Here is a 21,401-nt window from a genome sequence, read left to right as displayed (position 1 = left end):
GGGTGAGCGCTCTCCAGGCACAAACGGAGTTGTGGTTAACCTTCTGTGGCTGAGGAGCACCCAGGGCCCCTTCCCCCCTATTTCCTGTCCTTTGCAGGCAGAAAGCTACAGCTGCATTTCCCAGGCTGCCTCCTTCCAGAGTGTGGGTGCCTGCTGTGAGTCAGCTCTCGGGCCTCACCTGGGACTCGGAAGGTGGAAGGGAGCCAGAGGCCGCCTTCCTGGGCTTTGGCTGCTCCCTCCTGACACGCAGGGTCATGCAGACCTGCGTCTTTTCCTGCACTGGTGTCCTGGGCGCAGTCCCACCCCTGCTCACAGCCCCGTGGCTCCAGATGCCGCCCAGCTCTGGAGGCTCCAGGGGGCAGAGCCTCTCAAGCCTCAGCCTTCCCTCCTCCCCTCCCCCATCCAGCCACCCCGACCATCCCCCAAGCACCTAAGCCCCTGTGAATCACTTTCTGCCCCAAATACCCCAGTGTTCGGAATTCTGCATGGAACTCTGGCTGATACAACCCTTGTTATCCTTCTTTTGCAGATGAGGGGACCGGGGCACAGAGGAGTGAAGTGACCTTCCCAGGGCCACATGGCCAGGGAGTGCTGGAGCCGGGCTCTGAGGCCAGAGTCACCACACCACCTGGCCTCGGTGGAAATGGGGTGAGGTGTAGCAGGTGCAGGAGGTGGCTGGGTGGGCTCGCAGGCCTAACTGCCGTGGCGGGTCCCGAGCAGGTGCTCCATGTGTCTGCCCCTCCTGAGAAGGCAGCACAAGGGAGGCAGGGTCCTAGGGACTGTCCCAGAGGCCGGGGCTGACCCAGATGGGATGTGGGGGGCAGGGAGGCTGCTAAGAGAGCCAGGCTGCTAAGAGAGACCCCGTTGGTCACCTCCCGTGGTTGGAGCAGCTCCGCGGTGTTGGGAGAAACACTTCAGTGATTGGGTCAAAATCAAAAGAGGTGGATGGTATGGTGGAGGTGTCGCCAGGCCCGTGGGGCAGGAGGCTCACTTGGGCGGCACCGCCTTGGTGAGCTTAGAATGGTTTGGTCTTGGGCGCCTGGGTGGCTCAGTTGGTTAAGCGACTGCCTTTGGCTCAGGTCATGATCCTGGAGTCCTGGGATCGAGTCCCACATCGGGCTCCCTGCTCCGCGGGGAGTCTGCTTCTCCCTCTGGCCCTCCTCCCCTCATGCTCTCTCTCATTCTCTCTCTCTCTCAAATAAATAAATAAAATCTTAAAAAAAAAAAAAAAAAAAAAAAAGAATGGTTTGGTCTTGTTGGTGTCCTAGGGTTGAATGGAGCCTGGGAGCCTGACGGACATCAGAGGCTCAGGTTTATACCAGAATTCAGAGGGAGAGTATGGCAGGCACTCAGACTGACTGTTCCTGCCAACATGCTATGTATCTCATTTCCTATTAGGCAGCTAAAACTATAGAGGCGGCCAGAGCGTTGTCTAGTGAGGAGAAAAGTAAATCCAAGGAGCTGGCTGGTGCTTCAGGTATTTAAATGAGGCCAGTCTTTGACTGACTACATCTGAGGGCATCGAGCAGGACAGCCAACCTGCCAGTTTCATCTCCCTGGACAGGTCCTTCTCTGGAGCCCCCATTCATTCATCCTTTCTTTTTATATATTCAACAAATGAGTCCTATCAGATAATAAGCATATTCAGATACTCCCTGCCTCACAGAGCTTAAATTCTAGGGGACAACACATTTTCCTGAGTTTCCTTGTTGATTATCCCCCTTTCAACATACTGCCTTTCAGCTGGTGAGTACCGTTTTCTTTGCAATGGCTTTTTTTTTTTTTTTTGAAGATTTTATTGATTTATTTGAGAGTGAAAGAGAGAGCACGCGCATGTGTGAGTGGTAGAAGGGCACAGAGGGAAAGAATCTCAAGCAGACTCTCCGCTGAGTATGGAGCCCAATGCGGGGCTCAATGCCATGACCCTTAGATCATGACCAGAGCTGAAACCAAGTCAGAAACTTAACCTACTGAACCACCCAGTCGGCCCTGCAATGACTTTAAATGAGCTAGTTCCCTAAGTAAGACTTGGGGAATGCTTTAGGGTTGCCCCTGCCCATAATAGGGACTTCCATTCCCAGAGATCTGAGGGAACTCAGATTCTCCATGGCCACCCATCTGGCAACAAATGTCCAGCCACAGGTAGGAAGAGGAAGGGTTCTGACTATGGGCGTAGAACAGATACTTTTTCATTGATTTCTCTGAGGCCGCGCAGAGCCTCACGAGGATCTCCTGTGTTTTGCCTTTCATCAAACCTGGGCTTGGGCAACATTGTGAGCAGTTCCTCTGAGTTTCTGAAGTTTGGCTTCTGGACTTTCAGGGCCCTCATCACACTATGTCGTAAGCCTTGATTTTCTTTTATTTCCCACAATAGACTGAGTGCTTCTTGAAAGCAGAGACCAGGCCTCATTCCTCTATCTTCCTAGCCTAGCCCAGGGCCTGGCACAGTCTGTGTTTAACACCTGCTTGCCAGTTGCTTCTTCCCTGGCCTCAACACAGCTCTCTGGATGCTCTTCTCCAAGGAGAAATGTAGCCTTCCCTTTCTCTACCCAGCTCAAATGTCACCTCCTGCAGACACTTTTCCAGCCCCTAAAATCAAAAGGGATCGATGAGTTTGCGTGTTGTTCCCTCTCATCTCAAGCAGCTCACAGCTGGTAGGGTCTAGAAAGGCAAACTGATGAGTGCTGTGCACTATTATGTGAGGAAAAATTGTGAGGCTTTATAAATGGGCAAAGGATTCCTGGGTGTTCTGTCAATGGAAGGCTGTGAGTTTTCTAGGGTTCCGGGCTATCTGGCTCTATAATTATGGGTCTCCGCATCTGTCTGTCTTCTGCTGGGCTATATTACAGCTCTGTGGAGATGGAAGCTAACCTGTAGAGGGCTGACAGTGGTACAGATGTTCCCTGTCTGATGTACAGTGCAAATTGCTCCTGTTGATGGCAGTGCAAATGCATTCTGTCCAGTAGAGAAATCTCCATAAATCTACTTCTCAATTGAAACAGTTGTAAAATCTTACTGCTTCCCTCCTTAATGAGTTATATAAATATGTATTTTTATATCTGTATGAGAGTTAAGATTTTACCTTTTTTTTTTTAGATTTTATTTATTTGAGAGGAGAGAGCGAGCGTGCAAGCTGGGAGAGGAACAGAGGGAGAAGGAGGAGCAGGCTCCACGCTCAGCACAGAGCCCTACGTGGGGCTCGATCCCATGACCCTGAGATCATGACCTGAGCCGAAACCAAGAGTCAGAACTTTAACTGACTGAGCCACCTAGGCATCCCTGAATTTATTTTATTTTTTTTATTTTTAAAAATAGTTTATTTATTTGACAGAGAGAGAGAGAGAGAACACAAGAAGGGGGGAGTGGCAGGCAGAGGGAGAGGGAGAAGCAAATTCCCCACTGAGCAGGGAGCCCAATGCAGGGCTCGATCCCAGGACCCTGGGATCATGACCTGAGCCGAAGACAAACGCTTAACCGACTGAGCCACCCAGGTGCCCTGGTGTCCCTGATTTTACCTTTTTTTAAAAAGATTTATTTATTTGAGAGAGAGGGAAAAAAAATGTGAGCAGGGGGAAGGGCAGAGAGAGAGGGAGAGAATCTCAAGCAGATTCCCTGCTGAGTGCAGAACCTGACCTGGGGCTCAATATCACGACCCTGAGATCATGACCTGAGCCAAAATCAAGAGTCAGACACTTACAACTGAGCCACCCAGGTGCCCCTATGATTTTACCATTTTGAAAATTATTCTTTGGCAGTGGGAAGAACTACCTAGGATAGAGGTAGTGATAATTCCTACTGAGCATTTATTCAGGTACTATGCTAAGGGTCTTATAGACATTGCCATATTTAATCTTCATGGCAACCCTATAAGGTAAGTTCTCCATTTTATGGATGTACAAACTGTGGCCTAGAGGTTAAATAACTTGCTTAAGGACTCAGAATTAGTAAGTGGCCTACTTGGAATTTGTACCCAAGACCTGGGATTTGACACAGATCCATACTCTGTGCTGTACACATAAGGACAATTACAAATGAATTGGGGGTGGGGCGCCTGGGTGGCTCAGTCGGTTGGGCATCTGCCATCGGCTCAGGTCATGATCCCAGAGTTCTGGGATTGAGTACTGCACCAGGCTCTCTGCTCGCCAGGGAGCCTGCTTCTCCCTCTCCTCCCTGTTCCTGCGCTCTCTCGCTATCTCTCTCTCTCAAATAAAATCTTAAAAACAGAAGAAGAACTGGGGAATCAGTAAGGCCTCCTGTAAGAGGAAACATGAACTGAGTTTCAAAGGATGAATAGGAGCCGGTGCAGAGAGAGGGGAGAGGGGTTACCAGGCACAAGTGAGCACATAGGAAGGCCGGGAGGTCTGAAACTAGGGCCAGCATTACTAGGACATTCAGTTGGGCGGGAGAGCAGGGTGCGGCTGAGGACTGTCAGGAGATAAGACCAGAGCAGTACACGGGTGCTGATCGCTGATTGAGAAGGGCTCCTGGGGGTCAAGCTGAGATCGGACTTTATCCTCAAGCTATAGAATTTTAAGCAGAGGAGTGACACGGTTAGATGAGTTTTATTATTTTTATCTTTATTGCTTGTATTTGAAATTATAAAAGCAGCTGAGAGACTTGGTCTTTTTAGAGAAATCATTTTGACAGCAGTGTTGAGGTTGGATTGGAGGTGGGGAGAACAGAGGTAGGGAGGCTATTAAAAGCCAAGCCTTGGTAGGGAACAAAAGGAGGGGATGAAGGGAGAAACAGGAAAGCAGCTCAGTCTACACATTTGGGCAGCTGATGAGGCACGTGGGGGTAGGACCGGGAGACGGAGGGAGGGCCTGGGGCAAGAGTGGAAGTTTAGGAACCCTCCCAAGTGCTTGCCGGACCTGCTGCCGGCTGGTTCTTGCTCATTCTAATCGTTGAAGATAGTACTTGGAATTTAAAAGGAGAAGGGTTGTTAATCAAAAGTAAAGCTCTCCTTTTGAGAAGCATATATAAATAAATAGGGCCTGACAGATAGGCACCCAGGCCCTTCTCTTTTGGTCTCAAAGGGGGGAAAGAAGCAATGAGAAAGGAAAAGAGAGACAAATCACAATGACAAGAAGCATTAGAAACCTTCTCTTGATAATTATTGATGTACAGATTGTTAGCACACCAGGTGATTTCTAATCCTAGCCCAATTCCCCTCCTGGCTTCTTAATGGCTGCTGGCCACTTCCTCTTGGGACCTGGCCAGAGTAAGCTCAGGAAATGCAAACTTTTAATTCTGGAATTAGTAAAGCATATTAGGAAAGGAAATCCACAAGTGAAGAAATCACATTATGAATTCCAAAGCCAAGGGAAAGGATTGTTAAATTAGATTGTGAATTCATTGGGAGCAGGACCATTTTACTCATTTTGGTGCAGGGCCCGAGTGATTGGTCTGGTCACTGTTCCAAGATTACCCAGGATTTGGCCTCTTCCATTCTTGGAGTTCTCCAAACTTCCATCTAGTACCTTCAGCTCTAGCCGCTGAGCTGTCTGCAGTCTTGCTTTGCACTCTTCTGCAGCAGGGGAGATGCCCTGCTCGGATGAAGACCCAACTAAAGGGTCAATATTCTTCATTACACCTATCTCCCCAGGATTTTGCATGAATCAGGTAACAGAATATACTCAAAAAGCCTTTGAAAACTCTGATTAGCCATACAGATGTTACCTGCTGTTCTTTATTCCTTGTTGTTCTGGCTGATGACTTAATTGACACTTGCTATTTTTTAGAAAGATTTATTGGGGCGCCTGGGTGGCTCAGTCATTAAGCGTCTGCTCAGGTCATGACCCCAGGGTCCTGGGATTGAGCCCTGCATCAGGCTCCCTGCTCAGCTGGAAGCCTGCTTCTCCCTCTCCCACTCCCCCTGCTTGTGTTCCCTCTCTCGCTGTCTCTCTGTCAAATAAATCTTAAAAAAATATATATATATAAAAAGATTTATTTGAGAGAGAGAGCACGCGGGGGAGGGGCAGAGGGAGAGACAGAATCCTTAGCAGACTCCTCGCAGAGCCCATCTCATGACCCCGAGATCACGACCTGAGACAAAATCGAGAGTCCGACACTCAACTGACTGAGCCACCCAGGCACCCTGCTATTTAATTTTTAACACTATGAGCTCAATGTAATGCTACTATACACTCAATAGAATGCTGGGTACTTTTACACTTAATCCTCACAATATCATAATGTTTATTTTACCAGAGGCTCAGAGAAATTAACTTGCTCAAGAATATACTTTTTGTCCTTTTTAGGGTTAAAGAATTCTCCATGTGCTTGCTGCCCCGCCCCCCCACAACACTTACTACACAGTCCTTCCCATTAGACTAGAAGCTGTGGGTGCCAGGAAAAAATTTTGTTCACTGTTCTATTCAGCAAATAAGCACATAGATGTTAAAAAAAACACACCAAAATACTATTTTCCTTATAACCTAGTGTTCACTGTCCGTCTTCTGCTCCTAGAATGTAAGATACATGGGAAGACCTACTGTGCTTTGCTCATGGTTGGATTCTCAAAGCCTAGAACAATGCTTGGGACATAGTTAAGAATCCAGTAAATACTTGCTGGTAAATAAATGAGAGCTGTGCAGACAAGCAAATTCTCCTTTTTGTGACATCAGTGCATTTTTTTCTGATGCTGATTCCAGTAAGATAATGTTTAAGTCTACAACACTGTGATGTGGGTAAGTGCTGAATGCTCTGGCTGAGTTAAACATTCACTTGCAGCAAAATGATGATCTGAGGGGGAACCACAGGGATGCTGTCCCCAAGAGCACGGTCTCCAGGAAGGGGGCACCGCAGGCTGACACAGGTGGCCCATGGACTCATACCCCACAGCTCTGGTCCAGACCAGCAAAATCATGACTTGAGACCACTGTGCTCTTGAGTTCCATGTCTCATCCTCCACCCTTACACCACATGCAACTCTTGAAGAAGCAGGAAAAAATAACCTGCTTGTAATAATCATCAGCTTCATTTTCTTAGGAGTCATGTTTCTTGCCAGAACCCTTCTAGATCAACTGTACTATTTTTCCCCTGTGTAAACCAGTATTACATGCTACATTCAATATTTTTTTAGTGTAAAAGTTACCATCACATTAAGAAAATTTGGAATGTAGAAAAATATAGAAAAAATCACGTCTAATTTTACCAGTCACAAAGTGATAAGTCTATCTGTATATGTTCTTTCCCCTGCCATGCATGTGTATATATGCATGTGTGTGTATGTGTACATATACATAGGAACTTGCATCATGGTAGTTTGTGTTCTTTTTTTTATATAAAGATTTTATTTATTTGTCAGAGAGAGACAGCGAGAGCACAAGCAAGGGGAGTGGCAGGCAGAGGAAGCAGGCTCCCCGCTGAGCAGGGAGCCCGATGTGGGGCTCCATCCCAGGACCCTGGGATCATGACCTCAGCCAAATGCAGGCACTTAACCAACTGAGCCACCCAGGTGCCCCCTGTGTTTTGCCTTTCTGTTTAACATCGTGCCATGTTTATACCACAAGGCCATAATAACCATTCATTTAAATAATTACTGATATACACTTTAGGATTAAAGACAGACATTTTTCTTATATAAATTCCAAATCTGGAATTCTTAGAAAGATGTGAACTCATGGCCCTTGACACACATCATGAAATTGCTGTCAATGTTAGTTAAATACCAATTTATTTGGCCACTAAGTGATAATTTATAATTTAAATCATGTTATCACTACATTATCAACGTAGTACAAAAAAATTAAGACCTCAAGTCTTCAATTTGCATTTAAGATCACTGCTGAGACAGACAACTTTAATCATGACTGGTTACTAGTTATATTTCTTCTTTTAGAATCATCACAAATATTGAGAGGAAATGTTTATCTGCTTTTAGTTGGGCCTCTCTTCCTTGGAGATGGTGTACTGTTAGAGCATCAGGAGCAAGGGTTTTGGGACTCACATCCCTCTTGTGAGCAAGAGCTGGGCATGTATGCCCCAACCTCATAAATTGTTCATTTCATCCATTCATTTACCAAAGAAAGACCATTACATTTATAAGAATAAAAGGAGGATCTGATCAAAAGGAGAATTTGATAATTTAGCTAATATTCTTTATTTTTTATTTTTCAAGTAGGCTCTACACCCAACGTGGGGCTTGAACTCAAACCCTGAGATGGAGAGTTGCACGCTCTTTTGACTGAACCAGCCAGGCGCCCCAAATTTAGCTAATATTATCTTTAAAAGTCACTTCCAAACTATCCTAAGTAATGATCCATCTTGGGAATTAGAAGAGCAATTTTTTCCCCAAGTATTAATTTTCTTTGATTTTTTTTTTTTTATAGTCAGGTATTTACATTCGTGAAGCCCTTATTTAACATAAGCTCTCACATATCAACTAACCTTCCTGATAACCCTGGGGGGGAGGTGGTACTAATTATTATTAACACCTTACAGAAGAAAAAAACCTGATGCTTATGGAGGCTCGGTAACTTGGCTGAGGTCACACAGCCTCAATTTGAACTCAGGTAGCTTATATGGTTAAGCAAGCAGCAGGCTGCAATTCCACGGCTAGCTATCCCAGTCTCCTCTAGGCAAGTCAGGGTAAAAGTTAGCAAAACGAAGTAAATCCAATGCTGTTCAGCTTAGGGTAAAAGTTAGCAAAACGAAGTAAATCCAATGCTGTTCAGCTTAAGATAATCTACACATACACATGGGTACTCTTCCCAATCACTGTTATTTGAATGATTTTGTCACTATGGCCCAGACTGGATGGGGGGGAAAAGGGGAGACTGAATCTAAAATGCTAAAGCTAGAACACACTTCAGAAGTGATGTACTTGAAACCCTCTAAATGCTTCTACCCTCTGAAGTAACTTGGCTTAATTGCTCAGATCTGGGCAAGCCAAGCAAGTTTGGGCTGTCGCTTCCTGTCAAGAACTGAAAGAATTTTCATATTGACACAAGTCTGTCATTAACCTCTTTCTTCGTGTCTTCTAGGCAAATGCCTGACCTGATTATTAAGACAACCCGTGTTGCAAAGGTGGAAATTTACTGTTCACCTTTCCTCATCTTTCCAAGCAAAACAGGGAGAAGGGGTGCATACCTGATTATTAGGTTTGTTATACTATGAACCATTTGCTAGGTAAAACCCAGTCATGTAGGTTTTTCATACAAACCGATACCCAATTTACCATTCTGAAATTCAATACAGTCAAACACTGACTCGTACAAAAATATTGAATGGCTTTTAACAATTTTTTTTCCTTTTTAAAATACAGGATTAATATTGACATATGTATCTATGATACAAACATAAACTAAATTCAGACAACCCAAGAATTCAGAGGATTAGTCATCTGCGTGATTAAATCAGGGATAAAACACCTCTGAATTTTCCATAATTTGTTTTTACCATCATGCTTTCCTGAATATTTTGTAGAAATTATTCATTTATCATGACTAGTTAAGATAATTTAAATTCTCCACAGACTGGAGTATAGCACACTAATTAATACAGTCTTGTCACCATGATCTTCTGCCATTGACCAACCCATCAGTTTCTTAATTTTCCAGCTTTGGCTGGGGAGCCTGTTTCAGAGTATGCTCCTAAACACTGCCAAGCCTTTTTAGGCCCTACAACTACTTAAGAGCTGTATATGTTCTCTCTGTGACTTATGGAAGGTGCGGGACAGAAAACAAAGATAGGTGCTCTTTGCATACATTTATGTTTCCAAAGCAGCCTGTGAATTGGAAGAAAACAGTCCTCACATGGAGTAAAGGACAATACACTGGATCAGAAAGCCCAGCTGCTTCCTGGTGTTGAACACAACCTACAACACAAAGAGAATTCACTGACTGATAAAGGATAGATGGCACAGAGTAGGCCTATACTGGGTTTTAGTGTTGGCTGTTACCAAAACTAATCTTGAATAAATACTTTAATCCTGCCTCTTCAGAGGGAAAAAGTCAGGGTTGCACTGGGCAATAAAAGGTTTAATTCCAGCTTTGAAACAGTTTTTAACCCTTCACTAACAAGATTCAACTATTGAACAAAGACTAAGCAGGGTCTTAGGTATGGACGTAGCTCAACAATTGGGATGGAGTGATGGGGTTCAGAACAAGGCTGTTCCAAAATGTGCCACTTTGGCATGTGGAATATTTGAGCTGAAGGCAGCCGATGCCTAACAGACTGAAGAGCTTTTTACCTCACCTGTAATTGCCTAAAAGAATTTAGATAGGGAGCCTGTAGCAGGAAGAGCAGTATTACCTTTTTTTTTTTTAAACACAAGACTTCTCTGCATGGCATGGTTTACCAAACATTTGCTCTTCCCATCTTCTTGTAAATTGTCTTTATTCCTTTTGAGGCCGCAGACCCTACCCACCCCTCAGCTTTGGATGGCTTGTAAGTCTCAGTTGCCTGATTGTTTTTGACCCTCTCGTGTCTATGTGAAGTTCCCGTTATGTATGAAATTAAATTGTTCTCGTATCTTATCTGTCTTATGTCAATTTAATTATTAGGCCATCCAAAGAACCTAGAAAGAAGGGTAAGGTTTTCCTCCCTTACAGGAGAAAATAATCCTGTACTACTCCTCCTCCACCCTACCCCTTTCCCATTTCCTTTACTTATATTACCTCATGGACAGTGATCCTCATTTTTATGGAAGGGGAAAGGAGGCACAAAGAGATTATGGACTCGGGTCGATGGAAAACAGCAGAGTCCCAACTGGAGCCAAGCCTGCCAACAATCACAGCAGGCTTCTCCCCTCAAATTCCTTCTCCATCTGCCATGACACTCAGGCATTGAAAGGGAAGTTTCATTGTGTTCTTAGGGTTAGCTGCTTTGGATGCTTTCAGAGAGGTAATTTCAAAATTCCCCTCTTCCTTACCTTAAAGAAAAGGAGGAAAGAAGAAAAGTAAAAATAAGCCATATACACAGCTCCCACAGCACACAAGCTAAATGATTTAATATTAGCAAGGGCCAAATTGGATCTTGATAATGAAAATGAAGACAGTAGTATTTTCTCAAGAAAATAAACATTTGGAGGGAGAAGCATTTCTTAAAAAAAAGAAAAAAAAAAGTTTATTTGGAAAAGCCAGCCTCTTACACAAAAGGTTTTGTACCTATACTTCACTGTGTCAATTACAATGATATTTTTAAATGCACTGAATATAATTTATTGAGTGTCTATCATTATCTTCTTGTGCATTTTAGAAGATATTAGGTTAAAAAATATTTACAGATTTCATTCTGGTCCATCCTCCCTACCTTATACTAAACTCATTTCTCTACTTTTCAAGTAAGTAAAAAGGGTCACAATACTTTAGTTTTGTGTGGAGTAGTAAGAATGTGTCCAATAATTATAAGCAAAACATAATTTTTTCCAGGCCTCAGAAAAAGAAAAGGAGCAACTTCCCTCCCAATCTTATTCCTACTGGTTTGCCTGAGGCCAAATCACTCTGGCTTTCTTTTATTAGCAAACATTAAAAAAAAAACAAACAAGCACACAAAGATTGAATATCTCACACACAGCTCTAAGCTAGACACAGATATAAATGGAACCACTATGAATCAATGGGGGAAAATTCCAGGAAAATCAACAACAAAAAAATTCTAAATCTCACAGTTTAACTGAGGTTTTGGTAAAACTGAAGCTGAATTCAGCTGCTGTTTGAAATATCTGTCTACATTTAATTAGATGTGTTGTATTTACTAAGGAGGTACAAATATATACTTTTGCATATTTTAAAATTAACTTTTATAGTGAAAAATACTAAGTAATTTCAAAGGGGGCAATGGTCTATAACCACTCAAAATTTGTCTTTGAATAAGGAAAATAGTAATTTAATGAAATAAATTCTCAAACACTAATAATATTAGCATCCCAAGAAAAGATTCCAGAGGGGTGCTGATGAGTACAATGTGTCTAGAACGGCCAAGATGTTTCCAAAGTTTTATGCCTTAAATTTCCTAAATATATAGCTTATCAGGCACTATGCCAGGCAACTACTGATGCAAGGAAAATATTTTAGTCAGGATTTTATAAAATCCCAACTTCTAACCAGTATTTCTATTCATAAATCTTCCAGTGGTGATGTCTGACAGTATATTACAAATAACAATGAAGCAAGATTAATTTTAAATTTTAGATTTGTCTGAAACAAGTTAGTTGTTATTTTTCCTTATAACATAACACTTAAAATAGATGAATTCAGCAGAATGGTTTAAAAAGTTAAGGCTCCCTAAAGAGTTCTAAAGACTAAAACTTAAGGCACATATTAAAATCTTCTGGACACTGTTAAAAGCTAGGATTTAAACAAACAAACAAACAAAAAAAACCCCCACACTACGTCCTTCTCTCATTCTTTGCCAACCACTCCCTCCCCAAAGGTATGGCATTTTTAATTCAGGCTGCTGGTAAGGAGTGAAAACAAAACTTCCCATCACTGAACACCTGGTACAATTCCCACACACATGTCCACTATTGGCATTGAGCACCACTGCTGGATTACAGGCCAGTAGATATTTTCAGGGATCTTGGGTCACAGCTGCTTCATTGACCCTTGCGCCCCAAAGGTTTAGACTGGACTCTCCTCCTCTTTGGGACTTCCTTCTGTGTCTTTCTGCTCTGCAGATTCTGCTGCATATTCTTTTGGCTTCTCAGCAGCATCCACACTGGTCTCCTCCTCTTTGCTTTCCTTTTTCTGCTGCTTCTCTGCTTTCTGCTCTTTTGCCACGAGTTGATAATTGATGCCCATGCCAATAAAGAGATAGATGCCTGCTATAATGAGGATCACACCACATGCCCAGTAGGTGTATTTGTAGTCTCCATAGATGTCATTCAGACGACCTAAAGATATCCAAAACAAAGTTAGGTGGACAAAAGTAACCAAGTATACCTTCCCCAAAGAGAGCTGAAGGATCCACTCAGAAAGAAGATGACAACCAATCCTCAAAGAGCCCACAAATGACAGATTCATCTAAAAAGGAACTGTTAACAATGATCTCATCTTTTATGATGTCACATTTGATTTTAGATGGCCTTGCATATCCCATTACTTTTGCACCTTGAAAGTAATGAAGTCTTGGCCAATTGGAATGGGGAAAGACCCAGAGATCACCTAGAATCAAGTCTCTCCCTTCACAGTGGAAAAATTTGTTGCTCAAAAGAGGTGTAGGAGTCTTGCCCCAGGCCCCAGAGCTAATTGCAGTCCCCTGCCAGTGCTCTTTTGCTGACATCAGCATTCCCAAAAAGCGGCCCCCTTGTCGAAGCTACAGAATTAACTAACAGCAACACCTTTCCACCATCTTAAGTGCTTAGCCCTCACGACAGGCAGCATCTGTCATCACGCTCACTGTCTACAAAGTCAGACTTAAGAAAAGGCACATCCTAGGCTCCTCCAGTGAAGAGTCACCACGTGCATTAGCATATTAAAGGTTCTGCAAGGTCCTCTAGTAGAGCAATCTATCAAACTTGGTGTTCCCCAAATGTTTTTGGCCATGAAATCCTCACGATAGTAGAATTTATTAGCACTTCACAAATTGGCATGTTAAGGAATAAACTCTGGAAAACCCTACTCTATACCTCAGAGAAGGACTGAATATAACCAATTCAAACAGGATTCCATGTGCTTTTCTAACTCAGGGCACTGGCCATCCAGCCAAACTCACTGAGCCTACGCTTGCACCAGGCACTGGGCTGCTGGCCGTGAGGATAAGGGAGAGCAGAGGAGAAAACCTCCACAGTTCAGTGGACAAGAGAAATGTTAATCAAATAATTACACAAACCGTGACAAGGAGGGTTTGCAAGCAGAAAATCGGGAGTTGGCAGCAGCAAGCAGGGTCAGGAAGGCTTCTCTCAAAGTGTAAATGAAGCAGAGACCTAGAGGGGGATGGGAGTTATCCAGGAGGAAGGGATGGCAGAAGGCTGTGGCCAGGGAACAGCAAGGGCAAAGGCAGGTGGGAGGAAGCGGGGTGTGAGAGGGAAGGAGGAAGGGCGGGGCTGCTGGAGCAGAGAGAACAAAAGGTGAGTGACAGGAAATGAGGCTGGAGACATTGGTGGCCAGGCTGGGAGGCGCCTTGAAGGCCACATTAGGGAATCTGATCTCCACCCTGACAACAATGGGAAGCAACTGGAAAGATCTAATCAGCTGGGCTATCAGGTTTGCATTTGCACAGATAAATTTTGCCTGCAGAGTAGAAAAGATTGAAGGCCGGATAGAATGGATATGGGTAGACCAGCCAGGAGGCTCGTGGATGGAGCAGCCCAGATGGGAGACAGGAGCTGTGGACAGGGTGGTGGTGTGATGGAAAAGTGGGCCCATTAGAAAGAGATTTAGGAGATGAAAACTGACAAGACTTGGCAATCACTGGATATGGGGAGGAAGAGAACAATATCAAAAGATAGCTGTAGGACTTCTTTTATGTATCCTCACTCACTAGCCAAATCATACTTTTAAGAAGTATACATCTAAAAGGAGGGCCAAATTATATTTTCACTAATGTTATCTAATGAGCTATTAATTTAAAAAATGAAGTATTTAATAACCTTAGGAAACAGTTCCCAAATTATATACTCACTTACTAGCCGTATGATATAAGGCAAATTATTTAACCTTTCAAAGTTTCTATTTCTTATGAAGTAGGAACTATGACAGTCCTATTTCATAGGCTTGTGAGATATACGAGGATATAGAAAATGGTTAGAAACAGTCCCTGGTAAACCATGAGCTTACATGGTAGCTATTATCAGCAGTGGAGTTGTATTTTACATGTTTTTCTACAACAAGCACGTAAGTTTTTGTTGTTGTTGTTGCTGTTGTTTGCTTTTTAATTTTTTTTTATTATTATGTTATGTTAGTCACCATACATTACATCATTAGTTTTTGATGTAGTGTTCCATGATTCATTGTTTGCGTATAACACCCAGAAGCACATAAGTTTTTTGAAGAGAAAACATAATTCAAAAAAGAATGCCATTTGTAAAAATATTTGATTCACCTTTCAGGTTGTTGGTTCAGTGTAATCAATTCTGTAAGAATCTGAGCAATTATGCTGTGCCCAGCACTGTGCCAACACTGAAGCTACAGAAATGAGAAATACTTTCTGCCACCAAGCAGCTTACTAATCTTGGCTTTCTATCACCCTTTTCCATCTTCTATGCCTATTTCATGTTAACAGAACCAAAGAGGTAGTAAGGCATACTATACCTAAAAGTGGTGGCCCCAGGAGGACAGGACAGCATTCCACAATGGTCACCAATCCCACGGCGCTGGAGAACCTCTGGGGTCCAACGAGGTCCATCAGTGTTTCAAACAACACTGAGCTGAGCCACCCAAATGCAAATCCAAAGAATCCCGCATAGACACAGAACCCAATATAGCTGGAAGATAAAGGTGCTAGCAGATGACACACTCCATTTGCAACAACAGAAGCCGCAAAAAAATACTGAACTCGAGGTCTTATCCACTTGGTGTTGGCTACAAGTCCCATAGATGGTCTGGCTACCATGTCAACAAAAGCCAGAATGGAAAGAAGGAAGGCAGACTTCTCACTAGAGTAATGTTGACTCTTGCCATAATTACTAAGAAAGACCAAAGGGGTAAACAGTCCAAAAAACATGAGCACGTTTCCGGACAGGTATAGCAAAAAGCCTCTGTGTGTGAACAGAGATAAGTCCAGGAATTTATTAATTGTTTGGAAGACTGATTGTTTCTCTTCTTTGCGGTTTCCTCCAATAAGATCTGTACTTGCATCACCTGCTCCCTTTTTCTCATCAGATTTTCCAGCTTCCTGAAGGGATTCTTTAGACCTATCTTTCCCTGCACTTGTTGGTGGGGGCCCTATTGGTCGCATCAGGGCTCCAGCTACACAGCAGTTTAGTAGGAGACCCCCAAGAATTAAGAAGCTCCCTCTCCAGCCAAAGATACCAAAGAAAGCCTGATTGAGAGGGGCCAGAGTGGAGAGGAACACAGGGCTGCCTGCCATGGCCAGTCCATTCGCCAACGGTCGCCTCTTGTAGAAATACTTGCCAATCATGGTCAGAGCAGGATTCAAGTTGAAGGCAAGCCCAAGACCTGGGGAGGAGGGAGAAAAAAAATCACATAAATGTCAGAAACAAATCTGGAATTACATAACCAAACAAAGAAATTAAAATGAGAAGTATAAATAATACAAAGGAGATAAAAATCCTCACCACTACAGGACATACTGTATAGTGGTTTAAAGTATGGGATCTAGAACCAGACTACGTGGTTTCAAGCCTCAGCATCACTATTTACTGGCTGGTAGTATCAGACACGTGCGTGTTTCCTCATATGTAAAAGGGGACAAAGCACTACTGTGAGTAAAACACTCAGAAGAGTGCCTGGCATGTAGTAAGCACTCAATAAATGTTATTTTTATGATTGTTGCTTATATTATTTGTCTAGTCTTACAGAATCACCCGAGGAGTCACTGTAACAACAGAAGATCATTAAGTAGATAGTTACAATTAGAGACAAATTTTACAACAGAAAATGCAATACAAAATTATTCCTTTTACAATAGCTCCAAAAAGTAAAAAAATGTGCAATTTAGAATCACTACAATTATGTAACTTTCCTAAAGGGTTAGAGAATTAAAAAACCACACACACACACACACAGAATTTTTGGATAATAAAACACAGCATTATCAAGATGTCAGTACTCCCTAAATGAATGCATTAATTTAATGTGATTCCAATGAAATGTCAGTGCATTTCATTTTGGAATAGGTAAAATGACTCTAAAACATAGAATGCATGGGAGTCAACCAGAAAATTTTTGGTGGTACTGGAGGAGTGGGACAAACATTAACAGATATTTAAATGGACTTCCAAAAGCTACAGTCATTACAACAGTGTGGCTCTGACTCAGGTATAGGTAAACACTTATCAGTGAAAGTGGACAGAAAGTCCACGAACATACCTGATTTATATATATATATATATGATTTAATATAAAATGATTTAACATAGATATGTGATTTAATGTAAAAGTGAAATTTTAAATTACTGTAGAATTTGTTCAATAAACAGTGCTAGTAAAAGTAAATATTCAAATAACTTCTAGATGCTCTCCCTGGCCCCCACTTGCTCCAACTCCCTGCTATTTATGTTTAAGCTATTCACAGAGGCTTAAACCAATACACCAGGGCAGATCACTCCCCTATTTCAGGCCTGCTATGGCTTCCCATCCATAACCTTTACGTTGGCCCTTACCTCTCTTCCTCATCTCATACCAGACCATTCTCACCTGTGCCAATAAGCACACTCCCCTAAATTTTCACAAAGCTTGTTCCCTGTTGCTACTCAAATCTCTTGGTTAAGGTCATCTCTTCAGAGTGACCTACCTTTGTAGACTACCCAGTCCTTCCCTGTCAGAACATTTTATTTTGAGGCTTTGTATAGCATTATCACTACCTGATATTTTTCCTATTTCTTCATACATTTGTGAGTAGTATTGTCTGTTTCCTCCCATTAAAGAGTATGATTTAGCTCTAGTTGTTGCCCTGTTCCCAACAAAATCTAGAACATTGCTTGACATACACATGGTTGTTAATAAATATTTGAGGAACTAAAAGAGCAAATGAACAAACTGACTAACCATGTGGGAACAAAGAGAGTTTCATACTTCTTTCTTCTCATTTTATGTAATGTTTTCTTCCATTCAGAAATTTTAAGTGTAAGAACTGGGGGGAGAACATATGTTTAAAAGTAGGAAAATATAATAAATGGAAAGACATTCCATGCTCATGGAATGGAAGAACAAATATTGTTAAAATATCCATACTACTCAAAGCAATCTTTGGATCAAAGATTGGATCCAATCTTGATCCAACCAAAGATGGATCAAAGCAGATTAAATGCAATCCTTATCAAATTACCAACAGCATTTTTCACAGAACTAGAACAAATAACCCTAAAATTTATATGAAACTACAAAAGATGCCCAAATAGCCAAAGCAATCTTGAAAAAAAAAAAAAGAACAAAGCTGAAGGTATCAAAATTCCAGATTTCAAGTATATTACAAAACTGTAGTAATCAAAACAGTATGGTACAAGCACAAAAATAGGCACATAGATCAATGGAACAGAATGGAAAGCCCAGAAATAAACCCACGATTATATGGTCAATTAATCTTTGACAAAGGAGGCAAGAATATGCAGTGGGAAGAAGACAGTATCCTTAACAAATGGTGATGGGAAAACTGGACACTACATGCAAAAGAATGACACTGAACCACTTTCTTACACCATATACAATCATAAACTCAAAATGGATTAAGGACCTAAATGTGAGACCTGAAACCATAAAAATTCTAGAAGAGAGCAGAGGCAGTAATTTCTCAGACATCAGCTGTAACATCTTTCTAGATGGGAATCAAAAGTAAATATAAACTCTTGGGACTACATCAAAACAAAAACCTCCAGCACAGCAAAGGAAACAATCAACGAAACAAAAAGACAACGTACTGAATGGGAACAGATATTTGAAAATGACATATCTGATAAAGGGCTAGTAGCCAAAATAATAAAGAACTTATAACATATACACACACACACAAAACAAATAATCCAATTCAAAAATGGGCAGAAGACATTATAGATATTTCCCCAAAGAAACATACAGATGGCCAACAGACACATGAAAAGATGCTCAACACCACTCATCACCATTAAAACTACAATGAGGTATCACCTCACACTTGTCAGAATGGCTAAAATCAAAAGCTCAAGAAACAACAAATGTTGGGGAGGATGTGGAGAAAAAGGAACCCTCGTGCACTGTTGGTGGGAAAGCAAGCTGGTGTAGCTACTGTGGAAGACAGTAAGAAGGTTCCTCAAAAAACTAAAAATAGGATTACCATACGATCCAGTAATTCCACTACTGGATATTTGCCCAAAGAAGATGAAAACACCAATTCGAAGGGACATATGCACCCTGATGTTTACTGCAGCATTATTTACAATAGCCAAATTATGGAAGCAACCCAAGTATCCATTGACTGGTGAATGGATAAAGATGTGATGGATAAAGATATATATATATACACACACAGGAATATTATTTTTGTTAAGGATTTATTTATTTATTTATTTGAGAGAGAGAGAGTGTGCACACATGCGTGCATGGGAGCGAGCGGCGGGGGGGAGTGGGGGGTGGGTGGGGGGGAGGGTGCAAAGGGAGAGGAAGAGAATCTCAAAAACACTGCTAACTGAAAACAGAGCCCGAGACAGGGCTCAATCCCAGGACCCTGAGATCATGGCCCAGGCTGAAACCAAGAGTCAGATGCTCAACCGCTCAACGGACTGAGGCCACCCAGGCGCCCCTATACAATGAAATATTATTTAGCCATAAAAAGAATGAAATCCTGCCATGGGCAACAACATGGATGGATCTAGAGAGTATAATGTTATGTTAAATAAGCCAAAGAATACAAATAGCATATGATTTCACTCATGTGTGTAATTTAAGAAACAAAACAAATGAACCAAGGGGCAGGGGGGAGACAAACCAAAAACAAACAAACAAACACAACAACACAACCCCAGACTCTTAACTATAGAGAACAAGGGGAGAGGGGGGTGGGGCGATGGGTGAAATAGGTGAAGGAGATTAAGAATACATTTATCTTGGGGCGCCTGGGTGGCTCAGTGATTAAATGTCTGCCTTCGGCTCAGGTCATGATCCCAGGGTCCTGGGATTGAGCCCCGCATCGGGCTTCCTGCTCAGCGGGAAGCCTGCTTCCCCCTCTCCCACTCCCCCTGCTTGTGTTTCCTCTCTCGCTGTATCTATCTCTGTCAAATGAATAAATAAAATCTTTAAAAAAAAAAAAGAATACATTTATCTTGATGAGCACTGAGTAATATATGGAATTGTTGGAGCACTAGACTGCACACCTGAAACTAATGTAACACTATGCTAACTACACTGGAATTAAAACACAATTTAAAAAAAGTAGGCAAATATATTCATAATCTTAGAGTGTAGAACTTTGTAATAATGATATACAAGACAAAAATCATGAAGTATTGAGAGTTTTGAATACCTGAAATTGTAGATGAAGAGGGAAAAAAGTGGAATAAGACTAAATTAAAAAACTTTCTTCCAAACAAAATTCAACAGAAAAAAATTAATTGGGAACAGATATTTGGGGGGAGGGGGAATAGGAAGTTACTGTTTAATGGGGACAGGGTTTCAGTTCTGTAAGATGAAACAGTTCTGAAAATGGATGGTGGAAATGGTTGCATAAGAATGTGAATATACTTAATACCACTGAACTGAATACTTAAAAAGATGGTTAGGAATGTAAATTTTATATGTATTTTACCATAATTAAATGTAAAAAAATTTTTGGAAAAATAACTGTCTTTTTTTTTAAGATTTTATTTATTTTGAGAGAGAGGGAGTGAGAGAGAGAGAGAGAGAGAGAGCATGAGCAGGGGGGAGGGGGGAGGGGCAGGGGAAGAGGGAGAAGCAGACTCCCTGCTGAGCAGAGAGCCTGACATGGGGCTCAATCCCAGGACCCTCAGATCATGACCCGAGCTGAAGACAGACACTTAACCTGAGCCACCCAGGCACCCCAAAATAACTGTCTTATGCAAAGGGATAATAATTTAACCTATAAAGTTATTACACATTATTTTTAAATAGGTACACAAAAGCAGTCAATAAGCATTTTGTACAAAGACAATAAACAAAAAACCCCAAATATATAGCCACAAACATATTAAAAACATTTACTTTCCTAATAGAGATTTAAATTAAAATCAGGAAATACTGTTCACCTGTTAAATGATTCACCTGGCAATAATTAAAAAGGATAATATCCCATTGTTGTCAAGGCTGTATGCCCTCTCACATTATGGTGAGCATGATCTTTTTGGCAATTTAGCTCATATGTATCTTTAAAACACACAGCAGTTCCACTTTTACAAAATTATCCTAAGAAAATATTCATGTTCACGAAGGATTATCAACACAGTACTGTTTATTAATAGTAAGAAAATGTAAAAAATAAAAACCAAAACCCTAAATATTGAACAATTAACTAAGAGACTGGTCAAATAAAATTATGGTATGTATCGGGGTGCATAGCTGGCTCAGTCAGTAGAGCATAAGACTCCTGATCTCGGGGTTGTGAGTTCAAGCCCCATATGTGTCATACAGCTTACTAAAAAAATTATTGTACATATCTATTCAATGGAATAACAGATTAAAAATCTTGTAGTATTTAATGACATGGAAAGATGTTCATGGTATCCTGTTAAGTGAAAAACTGGTTACAAAACATTATCTGATCATTTTTTGTATTAAAAAAGGTTTTATCTTTGTGCACAGGAAGAAGTATGGAAAGATATACATCAAAATGTTAATAGTCATATTCTC

At 41.7% G+C, this 21,401-nt stretch overlaps 1 protein-coding gene across 1 annotated transcript in view; it reads right to left on the bottom strand.

Annotated features, from left to right (window-relative positions):
• Positions 1–9,152: 9,152 nt before the first annotated feature.
• SLC16A1 (solute carrier family 16 member 1) overlaps positions 9,153–21,401 on the bottom strand; it is a 49,046-nt gene continuing 36,797 nt past the window's right edge. Inside the window, exons 4-5 of the mRNA XM_035017740.1 lie at positions 15,198–16,064; positions 9,153–12,838 (exon numbers count right to left, since the gene is read on the bottom strand). Of these exons, the coding sequence (XP_034873631.1) occupies positions 12,567–12,838; positions 15,198–16,064 (1,139 nt within the window). The 3' untranslated portion in view covers positions 9,153–12,566. The remainder of the gene's footprint in view (positions 12,839–15,197; positions 16,065–21,401) is intronic.

Source organism: Mirounga leonina, unplaced genomic scaffold (assembly GCF_011800145.1).
Source record: "Mirounga leonina isolate KUSES-001 unplaced genomic scaffold, KU_Mleo_1.0 Mir_173, whole genome shotgun sequence".
Taxonomy (NCBI): domain Eukaryota; kingdom Metazoa; phylum Chordata; class Mammalia; order Carnivora; family Phocidae; genus Mirounga; species Mirounga leonina.
The sequence above is the reverse complement of the archived record's forward strand: the minus strand, read 5'-3'. Positions and strand labels throughout refer to the sequence as shown.